Source organism: Hippocampus comes, unplaced genomic scaffold (genome assembly GCF_001891065.2).
Source record: "Hippocampus comes isolate QL1 unplaced genomic scaffold, H_comes_QL1_v1.1 scaffold528, whole genome shotgun sequence".
Classification (NCBI taxonomy): Eukaryota; Metazoa; Chordata; class Actinopteri; order Syngnathiformes; family Syngnathidae; genus Hippocampus; species Hippocampus comes.
Window position 1 is genome coordinate 220,644 of NW_017804900.1, and position 19,071 is coordinate 239,714.

Genomic DNA, 19,071 nt, shown 5'->3' on the forward strand with positions numbered 1-19,071 from the left:
TCCGCGTGCGTTTGCTTCCGAGCACAACCTGTTCCCTGCGGTTGACGCTCACATGTTCTCCTTCCCAGAGCTTTACAGCTACACCGAGGAGCCCGAGTTTGCTCTGAACAGAGACTACTTTGAGGAAGACTTCCGAAGCCATGGTACTGTGTGTGTGTGTTTGTGTGTAGTTAAAAAAAAAAATCTAATTTTGCTGACATGCATGCCATACTTCCATTTGTCCTATAAGCCGATTTGGTGTAAGATGATGGAACTCGGCACATCAAAGCTCTGCTGCTTTTTTTAAGCTGTTGGAGGTGGCGGAATGAATCTCCTCTCTGATGTCGGGTCCTAATCAGGCAAAGGCTAAGCTACAGCCTGAAATAATTCTTTGGCACCCGGTTCTCGTTCAGTTTAGTAAAAAAATTTGGGAAAGTCATTTTATAATTGGTGCGAGTAAAGAGCAGGGTTCTGTTCCATACTGAGTGCAGATTTACAGCAAGCAGGCACCAGCCCTTTTCCCTGAGAAAAGCACTCTTTATCTGTAGCCTCTTCAAAAAAAAAAAAAAATTACTGAATCAATTTAAAAAAAAAAAAGCCTGTCTGTCATCAATTCCCTCAAAGTGCTTTGTAGCGTACCTTCACATGTAACATGTCTTCTAATATTATATTTAGTACCTTTCAAAGGTCCTCGGGAGCGATATTTCACAGATGTTGCTATGTGAATGAAAGTGTCCTTGAAAATGACCTCACCCACGTCTTCCCCCGCGCAGCCCGTGGCCGACGGTGGATCGATTTGAGCGCGGAGGAGCGCCGCACGTACGTGATGAGATTACTGGACGCGCTGGAGGTGACCGACCGTGACAAGAGACTGAAGGTGGCGCGGGCCATCCTCTACCTCGCTCAGGGTACGCAGCTCCCGCCTGTTGCAATCTTTTAGATGCGGTGCTGGGAAGAAACCATGTACGAAGGCTTCGTTTTTGTTCTTCAACCTCATTCGTTGCCATTGACGGCTGTAGAAGTCAAAGCTCTGCTCTATTGTTTTTACCCGGGCTGGCAGTGTATGAGTTAAGTCGGTTTGTCAGCTCTCTGGAAGTACAGTGAATTGGTTTTTGTACCGCGCAGGTGTGTTTGACGAATGTGACACCGAGGTGGACGTGCTCCGCTGGTCCAGGCGCAATCTCTTCCTCCTGTACGACATGGGCATCTTCACGGCCCTCCTGGAGCTTCTCAGCATGGAGATGGAGTGAGTACCAAGTCCCAGGAGAAAGCCTTCATGCAGACAACATGAGATCAGATGCAAAAATGCATTTGTTTGAATTTTGCAGCAACAGCCAAGCCTGCAGCAGTGCAGTGAGGAAGCCCGCCATCTCCCTCGCAGACAGCACAGAACTCCGGTGAGGAGCGTTGGCGCTTGCACCCATCTCGATACATTTGAATCTTCCATCAAAGTTAACGAAACGCGCATCGTCGCTTTCAAGAGTCTTGCTCAGCATCATGTACCTGATGGTGGAGACCATTCGAGTTCAAACGGAAGACGACAGACCCGAGTGGAGAGCGGCCAGGGAGGCCTTCAAGAACGAGCTCGGTGGGTAGAATGCGCGCCAAGCGTTTGTCTCCATTGACCGGCGATGGATAGTGCACACTTCATGTTGCGGTGTTTGAAATTCACCCCCTCCTCCACTCAGGCGCACCTCTGTACAACGGCGAGCCTTTTGCCCTGCTTCTCTTCTCCATGGTGACCAAGTTCTGCAGCATGAACGCGCCACATTTCCCCATGAAGAAAGTGCTGCTTCTTTTATGGAAGACGGTGCTGGTGAGTAATGCGCATGAATAGGGCCGGACAATTTTGAAACGTCATCATATTTGCACAAGCGTGCTGTAAAAGTCAGGGAGTCATAAATCGGGGTCGCAGGAATAAAGCGAACAAGTGTGGCGTTATTCAGCATGTCAGCTTTTTGTCTTTAACGAAAACAATGGGGAGCTTGACACGCGGTAAAAACGCATCGCTTAAGTGTAGCTCCGCTTCCACAAATCTCGTCTTCCCAGTTCACCTTGGGGGGCTTTGAGGAGCTGCAGGAGATGAAGGTGCGGGGCCGCCAGCGTCTCAACCTCCCCCCGCTCCCCGAGGACAGCATCAAGGTGGTCCGGGCCATGAGAGCCGCCTCGCCGCCCGCCTCCGCCATGGAGCTCATCGAGCAGCAGCAACAGCAGAAGAGAGGGCGGCGCAGTCGCAGGGTACAGAAACGCCGACACTGGACACACGCCACAAACACACAAATTGACAATAAAAGTTGTTAAAATTGATGTTTAGAATTTCAAAAATTGAAATGAAAACCTCTTTTTGTTGATTTAAAATTGAAAAAAAAAACTACTTTGTGTGGTCAATAAATCCCTGAGACAAAACAAAACAGACAATTTGTGACTCGTGAACAGCGACTATGTCAGAAATGATGGGTAGAACATTGGGTATGAGAGCGTTTGACCCACTTTAACGAACAGCCTAAGCAACATTTAGCGCTAACACACCCTACACACTTACCTGAGACTAACTGTTGTTTTTTTTTCCTCATTCCATTAAAACAATCCTTCTCTAACTCATCCAACATTATAACCGGGCCCAAACGAGGCACGCCAACGGGCTCGCCCTCTAATTTCCCTCATCGTGTCTCATTTCGCCTCTCCCTTGTGTCCCCACAGAGTGCCTTTGTTGATAGCTTGGAAGGAGAAAGTCCCTTTCCCAAGAAGCAGGTCTTTACCCGCTTTTTTTTTTTAAATCCCCCTGCATTGAGCTTTTCTTTTTTTTTTTTTGTTGCATTCCTTCGCCTCACCTCAGTTTGCCTTCCTCCCTCCTCATGTCTGACCTTTGTACTCCCTTTTTGTGATGTAACAAGTCATCGCGCCGGGATACCCCAAGACTGCTCACTACCGAATTTTGAGATGTGGCACTGCCTTGCTGGCTTGTTGTCTTTGACGCTGGTCCCACCTTCCCACTAAGACAGTCGTAGCACCCCCACCCCCACCGCTCCCGCCACTACGTAGTGTCCATCACATTACTGCCTCCAACACAACCATGCGCTGGAGAAACTGCAGCAAGGGGTCATTAAAATGCATTCATCTAAGAGGTGAGCTGAGGAGTTTCAAGCTTGTCGTATTTGGCTGACAGTCCACCTCCATGATGGCTGCCATTGAATGCAGTTGACCCCAATTAAAAAAAAAAAAAACGTCGGCCTCCCCGCATAGCAGGAATGGCTTGTTGTTGGTCGAGAATGTTGTTGTCCACTCGTACGGCATCCTCACTGAGTCCCACCGGTGGCGCGCCTTCCACCGCAGCAACGCAACTAACGTGCACCGCGCTGACTCATGCCTGGTTGCTTGCACTACTGCCACGCACACTCATTCATCCGAGCGACACTGCGTCGACATGAAATGTGTGTGTGTGTGTGTGTGTGTGTGTGTGTGTGTGTGTGTGTGTGTGTGTCGTGTCTCACGTTTCCAATAGCAATTGTGTGGAGGTGCGCATTTAATGCCTTTTGTTTGCAGTTGTTAAAATTGATGATTGGAATTTCAAAAATTGAAATGAAAACCTCTTTTTGTTGATTTAAAATTGAAAAAAAAAACTACTTTGTGATCCCCCCCCCCATCCCGCCTCAGCCGCTGGTCAAACAGGACAGTCTGGACACGTACAACGAGCGGGACCCGTTCAAGAACGACGACGCCCGCGACGAGGAGGAGGACCCCGAGGACGGCGACAGCGGCATGGAGGGCGAGGTAGACCCGTTGGACCGGGATGTCATCATCCAGCCGCCTCCTCCTCTCCTCCGGCCCCCCGCCGAGAGGGTCAACTTCCCCAAGGGCCTCCCTTGGGCCCCCAAAGTCAGGTAATGCATCGTTTGAAAGCATTAAATTGCTTTGAAAGAGAATAAATACTTCACGCGTGGACGACGCTTTCACGCCCGAAATCTGCATGTGTGAAGATTTCTATTTATTTAGTCAGCTTCATTTCTCACCATATGCTCCCCATCTGTGATTCTATGATCGTGTTGCTCCTGTCGAGGTTTTATGATCAGCTATAAAGTACTTCAGTTGCGTTCTTTTAATCGAGTCTGCTGAGCAGGGAAGAAAGTGAAAAAGTGGGCAAACACCGTAGCGTGCTCCCATCATTTAAACGTAACGTCTCATAATTGTCTCATGCGTACCCGCAGGGAGAAGGACATCGAGCACTTCCTGGAGACCAGTCGGAACAAATTCATCGGCTTCACCCTCGGAAAGTCAGTGCTCCGCCGCCGGCATCTGTTGATCGCCACGCCGATATTTCATTCAAGGTCAACTCCTCCGAATTTCTGTTTCAGTGACATCGAGACCCTCGTCGGCCTGCCCCGACCCATCCACGAGAGTGTCAAGACTCTTAAACAGGTGAGTGAGGGACTCGGTCCTTTTTAATCCCCTGGTTATACACCGGCTACAAAATGCCCGTGCAAATGTACCGTACTTGAAAGTTAAATACAACCGAATGTTGCAGCACAAATACATGTCCATCGCCGAAGTGCAGATGAAACGAGAGGAGGAGTTACAACAGTGTCCGCTGAGCTTGGTGAGTTTCTCACACTCTCTTGCTTCTTGTAATGCTCTCTTAATTTTCACGTGTAATATTCACCGACTGCTGCGTAGGGCGAAGAGGAGGTGGAAGAGACCCCCGCAGAGACTCTCTACCTGGGCCTGCTTCCAAACCTCTCCCAATACGTGGTGGGTTTTGTTCACGTGTGGAGTCGGCGAGAGAAAATGGCCGCCTGAATTTTGAAAGTATGTTTGCTTTTATTTCCTTGTTGCGTTAGATCGCCCTCCTCAAGCTGTTACTGGCCGCCGCGCCAACCTCCAAAGCCAAAACGGACTCCATCAACATCCTCGCCGACGTGCTGCCTGAGGAGATGCCGTAAGTGCGGCAGCCGCCGCCGTCCGTTCTTCCGATGACGTGATCGATGCGTGTGTTGTGCAAGCCCGGCGGCTGTTAAGGTGCCGACATTTTTTTGTTTTTTTTTTTCTCTGCAGCATCACAGTCCTCCAAAGCATGAAGCTGGGCATCGATGTCAACCGCCACAAAGAAATCATCGTCAAGGCCATCTCGGCCCTGCTGCTCCTCCTCCTCAAACACTTGAAACTCAACCACGTCTACCAGGTGACGCCCGCGTCTCAATGCTCTGCGTTTCTGCTCCCCCTTCCACTCATGCAGCAGTTTTGGTTGCTTGGAGTCAACGTTTTTTTGCACCGTGTGTGTGTTTTTTTTGTTGTTTTTTTTAAATAGGCTACCCTTTTAAGTTGAAGTAATAGTGCCCTCTGCTGCCAGGTAGAAGACGGCACAGCCACAGCAGTTGTATCAATAGGCCAAAAATGTTCAGTCGCGTGTTAAGTTTTCGAGTCGCAAAATTGACCAAATGGCTTCTTCCTTCTCCAGTTTGAAATCGTCTCCCAGCATCTGGTGTTTGCCAACTGCATCCCGCTCATCCTCAAATTCTTCAACCAGAACATCATGTCTTATATCAGTGCCAAAAACAGGTAGGCTTCTCCACCTTGGTTCGGTTGAAGTAAATCCATGCGCCAACGTACAATGTCCACTAGAAGGGAAGGCGCAAGTGACTGGTATCGGCAGCATTCACGAGCACTCGATACATTGATGTAAGGGCCCGATACATACATGTGTATATATAAAGAGAGCTGGCTGGGGAGAGAGACAAATCAGTTTACAAATGCAGGATTTGTTGCCAACTCAGCAATTTGGTTGCCACATTGAGCAACTTTTCCAACCTCTGGAGCAAAACCATTTCCAATCCAGGCCCTATCACGTGTTTTTCTATGCAGTATATGTGCGTTGGACTTTCCCCACTGCGCCGTCCATGAAATGCCTGAGCTCACCGCCGAGAGCCTGGTGAGTCTAAACAACTGCCGGACCCGATTTTGTGAAGCGCATTCAAATAAATACATGAATGAACCAAAGTCACTCTGTGGTGCCGTTTGTTGTGTTGCCAGGAAACTGGAGACAACAACCAGTTCTGTTGGCGGAATCTGTTCTCCTGCATCAACCTGCTGAGAATCCTCAACAAGCTGACCAAGTGGAAACACTCTCGGACCATGGTGAGAGGCGATGCAAGAAGTACATTCTCAGTCTTTCAGGGTCATCCTGTGCAGAGACTATTTGAAATATTTTGGTTTCCAGACATCAAATATGTCTTGGCGCCTCTCCTTACTATGCACCCCCCACCCCCCTCCTCCGCCCCATCAGATGTTGGTGGTCTTTAAATCAGCCCCCATCCTGAAGAGAGCCCTCAAGGTCAAGCAGGCCATGATGCAACTGTACGTGCTCAAGCTGCTCAAAATCCAGACCAAGTACTTGGGCCGCCAGTGGCGGAAGAGTAACATGAAGACCATGTCGGCCATCTACCAGAAGGTCCGCCACCGGCTCAACGACGACTGGGCCTACGGCAACGGTAAAAAAACAAAAAAGCACTCGTACTTTCGTACTTCACCCGCCCCTACAAGTTTTGTATTTGACACGACTCAGCAATAATGTCCACGTTTTCCAGATATCGACGCGCGGCCTTGGGACTTCCAGGCGGAGGAGTGCGCCCTTCGCGAGAACATCGAGAGGTTCAACGGCCGGCGCTACGACAAGAACCGCAACGGCGACTTTGCGCCCGTGGACAACTGCCTGCAGAGCGTGCTGGGCCAGCGCGTGGACCTGCCCGACGACTTCCACTACAGCTACGAGATGTGGCTGGAGAGGGAGGTGTTTGCACAGCCCATCGAGTGGGAGGGCCTCCTGGCGGATCAGTGACAGGGCAGGGGGAGCACCGACAGGGCATGCCCATGCCGAGTGTCAACACGTACGGATGAGGCGGCCAAGAACCGAGGTAGCAGTTTCTTATAACGGGGGTTCTCTCGAGCAGTATCTTTAAGGATCCACTAAATAAATAGCATGAAATTATTGTCTGATTAAACATAATAAAACAATTAGGCCTTTCTACCTTTTGGGCAGTTAAGATCCTTGATATGATTGTTTTACTTATTTTTTTGTGGAAAATAGGCAACTCTTTATGGGGGGTTTTGTATGCGACCAGTCCCAATCCCTCGCAATTAAGATTGGACAGGGTTCCTTGGAAGGAAAAAAATAATTTACACTGACCTGAATAGTCTGAGAACCCCTGCCGAAGCAACATCTTGTAGCAACAACTTTTATGACTCCTGCTCTTTTTATGCACTCCTCCAAAGTCGTTTTCCCTGTTCGCCGCTTTTTGAGTCCCCCATTTTGAAAATACGGGTGCTGGTTTGACCCCTTCCTTGTTTGTATGCGGTGAACTTTGTAAAAAATGTGTTTTTAAAGGGGGTGGGGGAGGGGGGGGTGAAACAATGAAAAGTATAATCCAGTGTGTCCTAAAACATTTGTAGACGAACAGCATCGTGTTTACCAACCACACCACCCCCTAAAAAGGTCACAAAATATCTACTGACATGATCATATCATCTCAATTATTTAGAAATGTACTTTATTTCAAATCTCAGACTTTAGTGATGTCATAGTGTGGATTCTAATTAGGTGGGTTCTTCTCAATCCGCCCATCGACTGCAAAAAAAAAAAAAAACCTCTAGAGCTCGCAATTGCCTTCACAAGCACATTGTTGTCACAATTTTTTTAATTTCTTTCTCTACCTGACCTGCCAACCAGAAAAGCTTCAGGGAAATTGTGGGCTCCAATGAAGCACAAACAAAATTGTCTGAACAGTCATTGTTGTATTTCAAACGGTTGTCTTGACTTTCAGTTCTGTGTTTCCCGCCACTCTTCTTCCCCCCACTGTTTTTATTTCACCAATGCCTCTGAATAATATACATGTAGAATCTCAGGTTTACAAGGACACTATATTGCAAAGCTTTTATCACTCTTAGATCCTGAACACTCGCACATTCTTGGACTGAACCTATCCCTCACTTTGTTACTGGTGTGCCAAACAAATATGAGTGGCGTTTTAGCTTCCTCACTATCTCCTCTGTTGTCATGCTGTTTTAAAATGCCAAATGTTATTTATTTTCTACATCAAAGCTGTACAGTCTATAAAATTAGAGATTTATTGTATCGAGGAGAATCAAAAGGTGTTGACGGTTCTTTTAATGTGCAATTACGGATCCGCAGAGGTTTTATTCATGACATAATAAATACATTACAGCTCTATTTAAACAATGTTAAAAATGATTTGCTTCTCTGCCTGATTTTTGAGATTTGCGGGGTGTGGGGTGCAGTTAGCGATTATGACTAACCAAGGAGAAAATACAGCAAAAAGCACATGGAAGCCAAAGGCTTTCGCTAGTTCTTGTGGCATTTTCCAGTGTATGTGATGCAACAAGATAGTCTAATCTAAATTACCAAGAAATTACAAACATTTTATAAAAGATGTATATAATATAAATATTATTTCCGAATTCATAATTGACATTTTATTTGCGTATCGATCAAAAGGCGTTACCGGAAGTGAAAACTTTGACCTCTGACGCTCGACCAATCAACGTGCCGCAAACAGCACCTGGCTGCATTCTCAACACGGTAGTCTGTCATTTCTGTTTCTTGGGTTTTTTTGTTAAAAAGTTACCTTTGTATCATGACATTTAAATACCCTTTTGACACGTCCCTTAACGTTTCAAGGCGTAGCCAAAACTCAAATTCCCTGAACTTTTCGTCAATGAAAAAGTAGTCATTTGACGGGGCGACGGTTAGCAGTTTAGCTAACGTTAGCACGAGTTGACGTCGTAAATAAACGCACAGCTGCGATATTCAGATTCAGAAAACTTTATTTATCCCCGTGGGGCAATTAGGACTTAACAGGCACGCTCTGCACAAGAAGAAACATGTGAGTCTTGTCGTTTTGTGTATTTCGGTGTCCCGGAAACTTCACAGCATATTACATTGATAGTCAGCCAGGCGTGTACCTAAGTGGACACATCGCCCCGGTTTGGTCGATGCGACGCACGCTCAGTTGCATAATTTTCGCCTCGGGGGAAGCAGTGTGTCAACGGCCACCATCTCATCGCTCGCACGGTCCACACCGAAGCGAGGTGGCATCACACGCCGGCCCACAGCGATGTGCCACTCCGCCCTCGATGCTGCTGCTGCATGTCCACAACTTGCATTTGTCTCTATTCACGTTACTGGATATTGTTGGGGGAAGAGCGAGCTCCTCTCTCCCGCGCGTTCGTTGAATTTCGGACGAGGAGGATATTGGTTATCCAAATAAAGGCTGGAGTCGGTGAACAGTTCCTTCGAAGCTTTTAATAACGGAATATTCCGGGCACCCGCGAATTACAGACAATGGCTGCGCGTCACGAGTGCGAAGCACGAAGAGAATCACATCATTTTTATATCATCAGAAGGGCGGTACCGGGACGCAAAGTGTGATATCATAACTTTCGTTTCTCCGAAACCGGTTCTCAGCTTAGCGCATGTCAATGTTTGTGAGTCTCCAGCAGGGAGTATTTTAACTCCGAAACCGATTCTCAGTTTAGCGCATTTCAATGTTTGTGAGTCTCCAGCAGGGAGTATTTTAATTTTAAGTGATGATTGTTACAAGGACGCCAAGCTACACTGCAAGCATGGGAAAGTTATACAGCATGACTAAATATGTGCAGAGTACAGACTAAATATGAGCAGAATACAGACTTCAATATCTGCCATCTGATTACGGGATTTTGAGTGAAGGTAAGTGAGCTTTGGAACTACAAACGTTTGTCTTGACAACAAGAGAACAATGTTTAGTTTTGTTTGCCACAGTTTCGTAAGAAGATGTTAGGTGTAGTTTGCAACCGTTTTGACTGGGGCTGAACAATTTTGAAATAGAAATTATCCAACTGCGCCCCCCCCCCCCGCGCCTCAACATTGCCATTTAATATTCGATTTTTTTTCTTCCCGTTTGCTTTTTAGCAATCACAAGCAATAAATACATTTGTATCACAACTGTCCGATTCAACATAACACACCCTGACAAATCTTAAATTCAAATCTCATATTTGACACCACCCAGCCTCAGTGTATGCAACAAAAGCATGATTTTTTAAGGTCACTTGTAAGAACCCACGTCACATTTTAGACTGAAGACCGTAAAGGCACTCCTAATGTTTTACGCTGCTTGTTGAACTTGTTGCCGGTTCTGTCGACAGAAAAATGAGTACAAGGAGAAGAGGTGGGAAGCCCAACAGAGGGGGAGGGAAATTCAACAAGCCAAGAGGAGGAGATGGGGGAGGCGGAAGGAAAGGAGGAAGCGGCCGCTGGGATGATGATGCCGACGATGATTTCACCCTTGATTTAGCACCCCAGCGTCCATCCAGCAGGTATAATAAACCTTCAATCTGAACATTACTTTCTTCTGTCCTAAATGCGGATATTCTCTCCAGACCCGCCAAAGCACGAGGTGGCAGTAGCCACGTCAGGAATAGCAATCCCGGATGGGGAGGCCGAGATCGAGGAGGCAGATGCAACCGAACTGTTCTCCCGAAATCCCTGGCGAGGAACCGAACATACACCAAGGCGAGTGACGGCGACAGGCCCGACGCGAACAACATGCCCATGCAGAAGATTTTCATGACCGACAAGAACCAAGAGCTCCTCAAGGAGCTGCTGTGGGACCTGCGGACACGCGAATTTGACGAGCGTGACGAGTAAGGCAAATGTCGAACGAGCAGAGGAGCATTGAAAACACTTGAAAACCATTTCTCGTACGCCCTTAGTGACACCGGTTTCGATGATTTGAACGAGGAAGAAGCAGAGGAACACGATGAGATGGACCACCGTGAGGAAGGCCAGTTTTGGACCACCGCCGACGAGCCTGTAGAGAGAGCAGAGAGCCCGAGAGATTACGAGTCTGACAACGAACGGGCTCCAGTTGAACCTGTCGTCTCCTTGTTTGCTATCGGCAAACTCTGCAGGTGATCGCGCATCTCGATGTCGTAGGATCAAATATTTTTGAACCCTCACACCCTTGTAGCAGTTGGTTCTGGTCCAGGGTAAAGCGGGGTTCACTGTACGACTTGATATTGTGTATGTTTAACCGTTCACCTTGTTGCTTGGTCTAGGTACGGCTTTGACCGGGAACGCAGCAAGCAGGCACTGGAGTCATGCGGGGGAGAATTCGGCGTTACTTTGGAGCACCTTCTTCACCAGGTTTACACCGAGCGTTACGGACAGGAAGCGCTTTCCACCGCGGGCCTCTCCGCCAAGCCCATGGACGAGTGCCTGAACCAGAGGCAGGAGGAAGCCCTGGCGCTGGCTGCCATATACGGCGACCGCTTCCAGGAGCGCATCACCAATTCAGTGTGGGTCATAACATTGGATGCCCTATTCCTCACGGACAACATTGGCAAAAGCTACAGCGCCAATAAGAACGGTGGGAAGTCCTCGAAAAGAATCTGCCAGTTCTACTTACAAGGAAGAGGCTGCAGGTATGGCAGCAAATGTAAGTTCAAACACCAAGCTCCGGATAAAGACTTATCAGACCAACGGGGGCCAGCTCAGAGTGGGATCAGCAGCTATTCTCGCCCAGAGTACGAACTGGAGATCCGTTTCCCCAAAGGGAACTGCTACCCATCTCAAGCGGCGGTCGTGGCCTTCAGCACCAACGATGAGTCCATCGGCGCCGCCGGGAGGCTCAGCGTGACCGAAAGGTTGTTCGGGGAGGCGCTGACGGCCGCCCGCAACACAGAACCTGTGGTTTATACTCTGGTTAGCGTGTGCGAGGACGAGGCCACCATGAAGGAGCTGCTGGACGTCACGCATCACAAATACAGCAAGCCGCCGCCCGTTGTGGTTCCCCCTGCCTCGGTTGCTCCACCAAAGCCGACGATCGGGACCAGTAAGGCTTTGGACAGAAGCGTCTGTCCCAGCAGAAGGCTCACACCGCCAGTAGACCGTGAGGACTCTTTTTCCGTTTTGATTAATTCAGATAAACTTTCCAAAAATATATTCAGGCTTTTTTTTCTTTTTGGAACACAGGTAGCAAAATAAACACAAGCACATATTCGCACATGACCGTCCATCTGCCACAACCGACGCAGAATCACTCAACCTGCAGAGCGGCTAACAGTTTAGCGGCCAGCCAAATCTACACACTCATTCAATCCGACAGATAGCCAGCGTAAAATAGTATCCAAATTCCACGATGTCTTTTGTGTTTTTGTGAAAAAGGGACTGGAGAGGCCGAGGGCCCGGAAGAAGACGACGACGTCCCCGTCGAGAACGTCAGCTCTGTCAACCTGAGGAAGAGGGTGCCCAATAATCCCAATCTGCTGCAAGAGAACGCCAAGATGTGCAGAGACTTTCACAGGAAACAGGTCTAGAGATGAAGACCAAAAAACAAAAAAAAAAAACGCTCAACTTGTGTTTCTGTGTTCATGACTCATCGTGTCACTCCGTAGTCGTCCAAACGCTTCCAGTCAATGCTGGAGCAGAGGACGAAGCTGCCGGCTTGGAATGAAAGAGACAACATTCTGGATCTGCTGGACGGCTGTCAAGTGTTGGTTGTCAGCGGTATGACGGGGTGAGTCACTCAAAAGTATTTTTCCCGAAAATTGCCTCATGGAAACGGACATTCTCATCCATTTTTTTTTTTTCAAGCTATCTCAATAATTAGCCTCTTCAACCGAAGGAATTTTCATCTTTCATCTCTGAAGGTGCGGCAAGACAACTCAGATCCCCCAGTTCATTCTGGACGCTTCCTTGAGCGGCCCGGCGGATAAGGTGGCCAACATCGTCTGCACTCAGCCGCGCCGCATCTCCGCCATCTCGGTGGCCCAGCGGGTGGCGCAGGAGCGCGCTGAGAGTCTCGGCAACTCCGTGGGCTACCAGATCCGCCTGGAGAGCGTCAGGGTGAGTGGACACGGGCTGCCTAGCAATACTGTCTACTCTTATTTAGCAAATATTTCAAGACTGCCTTGCGTTTTTATCCCCCCCACCCAACTGCTTTTAGTCATCCGCCACCAGGCTGCTTTACTGCACCACTGGAGTGTTGCTGAGAAGACTGGAGGGAAACGTGGACCTTCAAGGCGTCACCCACGTCATTGTGGATGAGGTGCACGAGCGCACCGAGGAGAGGTCCGTTCCTTCTCAAAATTGCCTGGAAAATAGACATTCACTGGGGGCAAGGCGAGCTTAAAAGAAACAAAAAAACCCACACACACACTCATGGCATGCTTTTAATTCCTGCTCTTTCCAGTGACTTCCTCCTCTTGGTCCTCAAAGACCTGATTCTTCAGAGACCCGACTTAAAGATTATCCTCATGAGTGCCACACTGAATGCCAACCTCTTCTCTGAATATTTCTACGACTGTCCTACTGTGCACATACCTGGTAAAAAAAATATCTTCCACATGTACCTTTGTTTTGTGATAGTCTGGTTTCCCCGTGGTGAATATCTATTCACCTTTACAGGTCGCACTTTCCCCGTGACTCAGTTTTTCCTTGAGGACGTCATCTCTTTAACTCGGTGAGTGTCTCGAAATAGTAATAATAGTTGAAAGCTTGCCAAAAAAAAAAAAAAACACCAAAAAAAAAACAAAACCCTCCATTGGTGTTTTCAGCTACGTGATAGAGGACGGGAGCCCTTATATGCGCTCGAAGAGGCAGAACTCCTCCGCTGTGAGTTGGCAAGGAGGAAGAGGAGCCCCGAAGGACATTGTGGACACCTTGGGGGACGACATGTGGAACTTCATGTCTTTCACCAAAAAGGACTTTGTCAAGGACTCCATCCCGGACCAGCAGCTCAGCCTGCAGGAACTCACAGTTCGATTCAAAGGTGAACTGAGGTCAAGAGTCATTGCTCTTGAAACAACAACAACCGACGTGGCCCAAACTAATGGTTGTGCTGACCACGCAGATTGTAAAGCGTCCGTGCTGAAGACCATTGCTGCCATGGACCTGGACAAGATCAACATGGACCTGATCGAAAGTCTGCTGGAGTGGATTGTGGATGGAAATCACAGTTACCCCCCAGGCAAGAATCACATAAAGTGAAGGCTATTTATTTTCAAGGTAGCAGTTAAAAATTAAAACATCAATTTTGTCACCATGGTTGGAGATAAACTCAATCGAGGCAATTGTTTAGTTTTGTTTTTTTTTTTTTTTAAGGGGGCTTGATGACTCGGTTTGTTCCGCCATTGTTCAACTTTGATTTGGTTCACGTGTACTCCAGGTGCAGTGCTGGTTTTTCTTCCCGGGCTCGCTGAGATCAAGATGCTTTTTGAGCAGCTGCAGTCAAACGGGAAGTTTAACAACAGGCGCGCAAATAGGTGGGAGACCCTTTTTATACTGGAAATGTTGTCTACACAGACTGCAATACATTAGGATCGTATTTTTATTGTTGTTGTTGTTGTTTTGTTGGTTTTCATTAACGACAACAACCTTGGTGTGACCAATGTCAGATGTGTGGTGTACCCGCTCCACTCCACTCTGTCCAACGAGGAGCAGCAGGCCATCTTCATTCGCCCGCCGGAGGGCGTCACCAAGATCATCATCTCCACCAACATCGCCGAGACCTCGGTCACCATCGACGACGTGATGTACGTCATCGACTGCGGCAAGATGAAGGAGAAAAGGTGACTTTGTCAACTTTGCAAGTAAACAAACGCCCGAGGCCGGCGACGTGTTTTGTTGCAAGTGCGCCGTGCCCTTTTCAGGTACGACGCATCCAAAAGGATGGAGAGCCTGGAGGATTCTTGGGTTTCGCGGGCCAACGCGCTTCAGAGAAAGGGCAGGGCGGGCCGCGTGGCCTCCGGGGTCTGCTTCCACCTCTTCACCAGCCACTGCTTCCAGCACCAGCTGGCTGACCAACAGCTTCCCGAGATTCAGAGAGTTCCTCTGGAGCAGCTTTGCCTCCGGTAGATCCATCTGTTTAGCTCTCTGTTTGCCAGAATTACACTGGGGGGAAAAAAAAAATCACATCAAATCTGACTGGACTTAAATGTCAAAGCGTGCAAAATATAACGCATCTTTGTCAGCCAATGAATTTTCGGCCATTTTCATGAGTTTGTTTTTTGAAATAGGCAAGCGTCGACATTGTTTTTGGTGCTTCTGACAGCATCAAGATTCTGGATGTGTTCGCCGAGCAAACGCTGGAATCCGTCTTCTGTCGCGTCATCGAGCCGCCGGCCGTGGGCAGTTTGGATGTGGCCAAGCGGTGCCTGCAGGACCTGGGCGCCCTGACGGCCGAGGAGAAGCTCACCCCGCTGGGCTACCACCTGGCCTCCCTTCCCGTCGACGTGCGCGTTGGCAAGCTCATGCTGTTTGGCGCCATCTTCCGCTGCCTCGACCCAGCGCTCACCATCGCTGCCAGTCTCGCCTTCAAATCACCTTTTGTAAGAACTGCTTGCAAGCCAAATGTAGTGGACCCTTCGGAAAAGGTTTTAGTTCAGCTCTCAGCGGCGGCAAAAAAAAGGACCAAAACACGGTTACAATAGGCATGATTTTTTTTTTTTTTTGGTGGGGGGGTGGATTAGTTTGTTTGACTGAAAAATTTACAAATAGGTGAGTACAGAAATGGTGATTTTAGGGTCCGTTGTGTTTTGCTGTCTGTCCTCCAGGTGTCACCATGGGACAAGCGTGAGGAGGCCAACAACAAAAAACTGGACTTTGCGGTAGCCAATAGTGACCATCTGGCTCTGCTCCAAGCTTACAAGGTGGTCATCTACAGAGAAGAACCAGTCTGAACTCATTTGTAGTAATACGTTGGTGTTCTTGTTGTTTTTTGTTTTTTAGGGTTGGTGCAACGCCAAAAAGGCAGCCCACCTCTCCGGCTTCCGTTACTGCCGGGAGAACTTCCTGTCCGTGCGAGTTCTGCAGGAAATCGCTTCTTTCAAGCGGCAGTTTGCCGAGCTGCTTTCCGACATCGGTTTCATCAAAGAGGGGCTGAGGTCCAGGGTGATCGAGCGACTCGGCTCCAATGGCTCTGACGGCGTTCTCGAGGCTACTGGCCCCGAGGTACCGCGTCCACATCGTTGATACATGCCCCCTTTCTTATGCTCAGACTTGTTTAATTAAAGAAAAATAAGAATGATTTTGCTCCGTTCTAGGCAAACCTGAATGCTGAGAACATCCATCTCATGTCTGCACTGCTGTGTGCTGCCCTCTATCCGAATGTAGTGCAGGTACTCACATAAGTGGAAAAAGTAAATCCGAGATAGGAATTTTATGCACAAGCAGCCAAATGGTCCAGTTTGAATTTTAGATGGGCCGTGGGCACGAGCTAACCCGAACACCTGCAATGAAACCATTTGACGTGGTTGTTGCACTTGATGACCTGCGTTTTGGTCTCCAGGTCCAAGCGCCTCAGGGGGTTTACAAGATGAGCGTCAAAGGAGCCATGAAAATGCTGCCCAAGGCCAACGAGTTGCGCTTCTTGACCAAGAGCGACGGATGCGTCCACGTTCACCCCTCGTCCGTCAACTACAACGTGAGTGCGGCGACGAATTGAACCAAGCTCTTGCGCGACGACTCGAGCCTGTTTGCCCCTCTGCCCGAAAGGTCCGCAAGTACCCCAGCCCCTACCTGGTTTACCTGGAGAAGGTAAAAACCAGTCAGGTCTTCATCCGGGACTGCAGCATGGTGTCCGTGTATGCTTTGGTGCTCTTCGGAGGCGGTGAGGTCAACATGGACATGCTCAGAGGCCAGTGTGTCATCTCCCTCGACGACGGATGGATTCGATTCGCCGCCGATTCTCACCAGGTCAGCACCAATGGAGATGTATTTACCTCATCGGCTTCGATAGCATTTTTGCCAGAGGGGACAAAAGTACTCAAGGTCCGAAAAAACAAACAACAAAGATTTTATAATGAAGCATTTGTACGTCATCCAGGTGGCCGAGCTGGTAAAGGAGCTGCGCTGGGAGCTGGACCGGCTGCTGGAGGACAAAATCCGGAGCCCCAGCATGGACCTGTGCAGCTGCCCCCGCGGCTCCCGCATCATCCGCATGATCGTCAACCTCGTGTCCACTCAGTAGCCCTCTCCAAAAGTGCTTCTGCCCATGATGAGCTCACCTTTGTTTTTCAATCGCCGTCTGTGCACTCATGAATATCGGGGGAGCAGGGTGCACTTCAACACAAACTGTTGTTTACAAACAAAAGCCTTGTGTACTGACAGCTGGGTTGTTTTTTATTTTTTTTTTTTGATGAGAAATTAATGCTGCGTTGTGTTATTTAAATAGAATGCCATGGCAAATCCTCCTTGAAGGGCATATCACAATGCTTCCATGTTTTGATGTACTCTTGTCGATTTCTTGGCTCCCTAACGGATGCCTCGTACGTACCCAAAGCGACGGTACACTTACGACGGGGGGTCCAGCGGGTTGCATCCATTTCACATATTTAACACCATTTGAATGTATTTGCATGCTCAACAATGTGGCTCCCAAGGGCTTTTTGAATGGAGGAGTTGCCAAAGAATTTGTCCGACGACATTTGAAATAAACAACCTTGTTGGCTTTTATTTGCACCTTCGGTTCTTTGTGACATTTTGGCGCAGTCTTTTCCAGCCTCGTGTGTGAGGCCTTTTCATTGTAAGCACCCAGCCTGTGCTGTTACCTTGACAACGGGACATAAACAAACAAGGAGCCAGTTGAAATCTTTTGTTGGCTTATCAACCATGACAAAGAACCGGTAAGCTCTTTTTGTGACATTTCTCTTTTAAGAGAAATTCTGCTTTTGTGCACATTTTGATTTGTATGAATAATGTAACGGGCTGATTGTGGACCTCACCTCTCACTATGGTAAGGCTTTTTAAATATCATGCAAGTAACTCATGAAAAATTCTGACACTTGTTTTTTCTGTTCCAAAGGCAACCAAGGCTACAAAATCAAGATCCCACAACTCCGGACTCGCCAAAAAGACTGAGCTTCCAAAAGCAGGCACGAAGAGTTCCACCCGGGACAAATCCACCCAAAAAAACGCAAACTTTCTCAGTGCGGCAGCTATGGAGAATGTGTACTACGTCGCTCACAATGCGGCCGCCTGCTTGGAGTTGAGGGGGTATGGCTGGTCCAAGGACAAGAGAAAAAAGACCAAGAAACGGAAACAATTCAAGTAATTCCCGTGAATAGGATTGATTTGAATCCATGTATTACTGCATTTATTGATGTGTATAGTGTATATACATTGTTTAATGCACATTAAGACAAGCAACTTTAAAGGAATGACCGCAACTTTATTGGAAGATGAATGTGTTCAAATTGTTTCTTAATGACATGTCATCATAAGATATGTGCCAAACGGGTAGCACAGCGGATTTACAAAACCAAAAGTATACATTTTAAATCCAGCCATCTAGTTGAAATATACGTAATGTAACATTTCTGGCTGTAACAAATGTTTCAGCCACTGTCATTATTCCCCGTCCATACATTTGAATTATATCAAATGCTAGCTTGTTGCACAACCCTGTGAAATAAATAGGTGTTCTGCAGAGTGCATATTCTTGGTGGAAGCATCCTCCACGTTAGTCACTCAGGTGGCTTCTTCTTGGCCTCCACGTCTTTCTTGAACGCTTCGATTTTTTTTGCAATATTGGGTACCTTGAAGAGAAAACCCAGTGAAACGCAGACAAAAATAAAACAACGCACTTCACACAGTATCTCCTAACTAATGGTGGCCTTGGTGAAGGCAATAGTGTCAACTTACATCGTAGTTCTGAGCGAGGTACATCCCCACAACATTGCCCAAGGTGAATCCAGCCTGAAAGATAATCACACACACATCAATTTTAAAGGCGTCCAGTAGCATTCGGGCTCATATTCATGTTAGGTTTTTGTGCTGACCAAGTAACACCGCTCAGCTTCCTAACAATTATGCTATATTAGCCATACTTTAAACTCCCGTAAATTGTCGATGAAGAACAAAAGTAGGTTGGACTCACCAAGAACTGTAACATAGCGCAATGTTAAAGTCTTAAAGATGGCAAACTTATTTACTTGAAGAAAAAAAAACGTTAAGAGCTTTGAGGCTACACACACAAACTAATGTACGTGTGTCAAAGCTAGGTTGTCAAAACAATGCGTTTACGCATGCGCGACAGATGGAGT

The 19,071-nt window shown here is 47.8% G+C and overlaps 3 protein-coding genes across 10 annotated transcripts in view; 2 read left to right on the top strand and 1 right to left on the bottom strand.

Moving 5' to 3' along the window:
- Positions 1 to 8,209, top strand: part of strip2 (striatin interacting protein 2) — an 11,382-nt gene extending 3,173 nt beyond the window's left edge. For 2 of the 4 annotated variants that reach the window (XM_019882925.1, XM_019882941.1), the window contains exons 4-22: positions 753 to 887; positions 1,105 to 1,225; positions 1,308 to 1,376; positions 1,461 to 1,567; positions 1,668 to 1,795; positions 2,029 to 2,217; positions 2,680 to 2,730; positions 3,634 to 3,860; positions 4,185 to 4,250; positions 4,332 to 4,395; positions 4,502 to 4,573; positions 4,651 to 4,725; positions 4,815 to 4,912; positions 5,029 to 5,155; positions 5,432 to 5,532; positions 5,836 to 5,902; positions 6,004 to 6,108; positions 6,257 to 6,461; positions 6,558 to 8,209. In XM_019882925.1, coding sequence (XP_019738484.1) covers positions 753 to 887; positions 1,105 to 1,225; positions 1,308 to 1,376; positions 1,461 to 1,567; positions 1,668 to 1,795; positions 2,029 to 2,217; positions 2,680 to 2,730; positions 3,634 to 3,860; positions 4,185 to 4,250; positions 4,332 to 4,395; positions 4,502 to 4,573; positions 4,651 to 4,725; positions 4,815 to 4,912; positions 5,029 to 5,155; positions 5,432 to 5,532; positions 5,836 to 5,902; positions 6,004 to 6,108; positions 6,257 to 6,461; positions 6,558 to 6,808 — 2,258 coding nt within the window. In that variant the 3' untranslated portion in view covers positions 6,809 to 8,209. Of the gene's footprint in view, positions 1 to 39; positions 144 to 752; positions 888 to 1,104; positions 1,226 to 1,307; positions 1,377 to 1,460; positions 1,568 to 1,667; positions 1,796 to 2,028; positions 2,218 to 2,679; positions 2,731 to 3,633; positions 3,861 to 4,184; positions 4,251 to 4,331; positions 4,396 to 4,501; positions 4,574 to 4,650; positions 4,726 to 4,814; positions 4,913 to 5,028; positions 5,156 to 5,431; positions 5,533 to 5,835; positions 5,903 to 6,003; positions 6,109 to 6,256; positions 6,462 to 6,557 lie in introns of those variants that run through there. The other 2 variants (XM_019882950.1, XM_019882934.1) reach the window with 2 other exon arrangements.
- A 266-nt stretch (positions 8,210 to 8,475) lies between these two features.
- On the top strand, positions 8,476 to 17,488 carry dhx57 (DEAH (Asp-Glu-Ala-Asp/His) box polypeptide 57). 5 transcript variants are annotated; one of them, XM_019882841.1, is made up of 25 exons: positions 8,476 to 8,566; positions 8,918 to 9,172; positions 9,681 to 9,715; positions 10,174 to 10,344; positions 10,408 to 10,671; positions 10,741 to 10,938; positions 11,086 to 11,918; positions 12,194 to 12,339; positions 12,424 to 12,545; positions 12,679 to 12,874; positions 12,975 to 13,099; positions 13,221 to 13,354; positions 13,436 to 13,490; positions 13,585 to 13,799; positions 13,881 to 13,997; positions 14,196 to 14,292; positions 14,425 to 14,598; positions 14,680 to 14,880; positions 15,081 to 15,357; positions 15,583 to 15,678; positions 15,758 to 15,979; positions 16,072 to 16,146; positions 16,317 to 16,451; positions 16,523 to 16,723; positions 16,854 to 17,488. In XM_019882841.1, the coding sequence occupies exons 4-25, from the start codon at positions 10,178 to 10,180 to the stop codon at positions 16,995 to 16,997; spliced, it is 4,194 nt and encodes a 1,397-aa protein (XP_019738400.1). In that variant the 5' UTR covers positions 8,476 to 8,566; positions 8,918 to 9,172; positions 9,681 to 9,715; positions 10,174 to 10,177; the 3' UTR covers positions 16,998 to 17,488. The 5 variants fall into 5 exon arrangements, with proteins under 5 accessions (XP_019738400.1, XP_019738387.1, XP_019738394.1 ...); XM_019882828.1 differs by having other exon boundaries at positions 8,528 to 9,172; positions 16,854 to 17,019; positions 17,061 to 17,488; XM_019882835.1 differs by having other exon boundaries at positions 8,528 to 9,172; positions 16,854 to 17,016; positions 17,058 to 17,488.
- Positions 17,489 to 18,176: 688 nt separating this feature from the next.
- On the bottom strand, positions 18,177 to 19,055 carry stmp1 (short transmembrane mitochondrial protein 1). Its single transcript, XM_019883027.1, has 3 exons — positions 18,906 to 19,055; positions 18,671 to 18,724; positions 18,177 to 18,564 (listed from the first exon to the last, which is right to left on the bottom strand). Exons 1-3 carry the CDS (start codon positions 18,918 to 18,920, stop codon positions 18,493 to 18,495), a joined length of 141 nt encoding a protein of 46 aa, XP_019738586.1. The 5' UTR covers positions 18,921 to 19,055; the 3' UTR covers positions 18,177 to 18,492.
- Between the last annotated feature and the right edge of the window lie 16 nt (positions 19,056 to 19,071).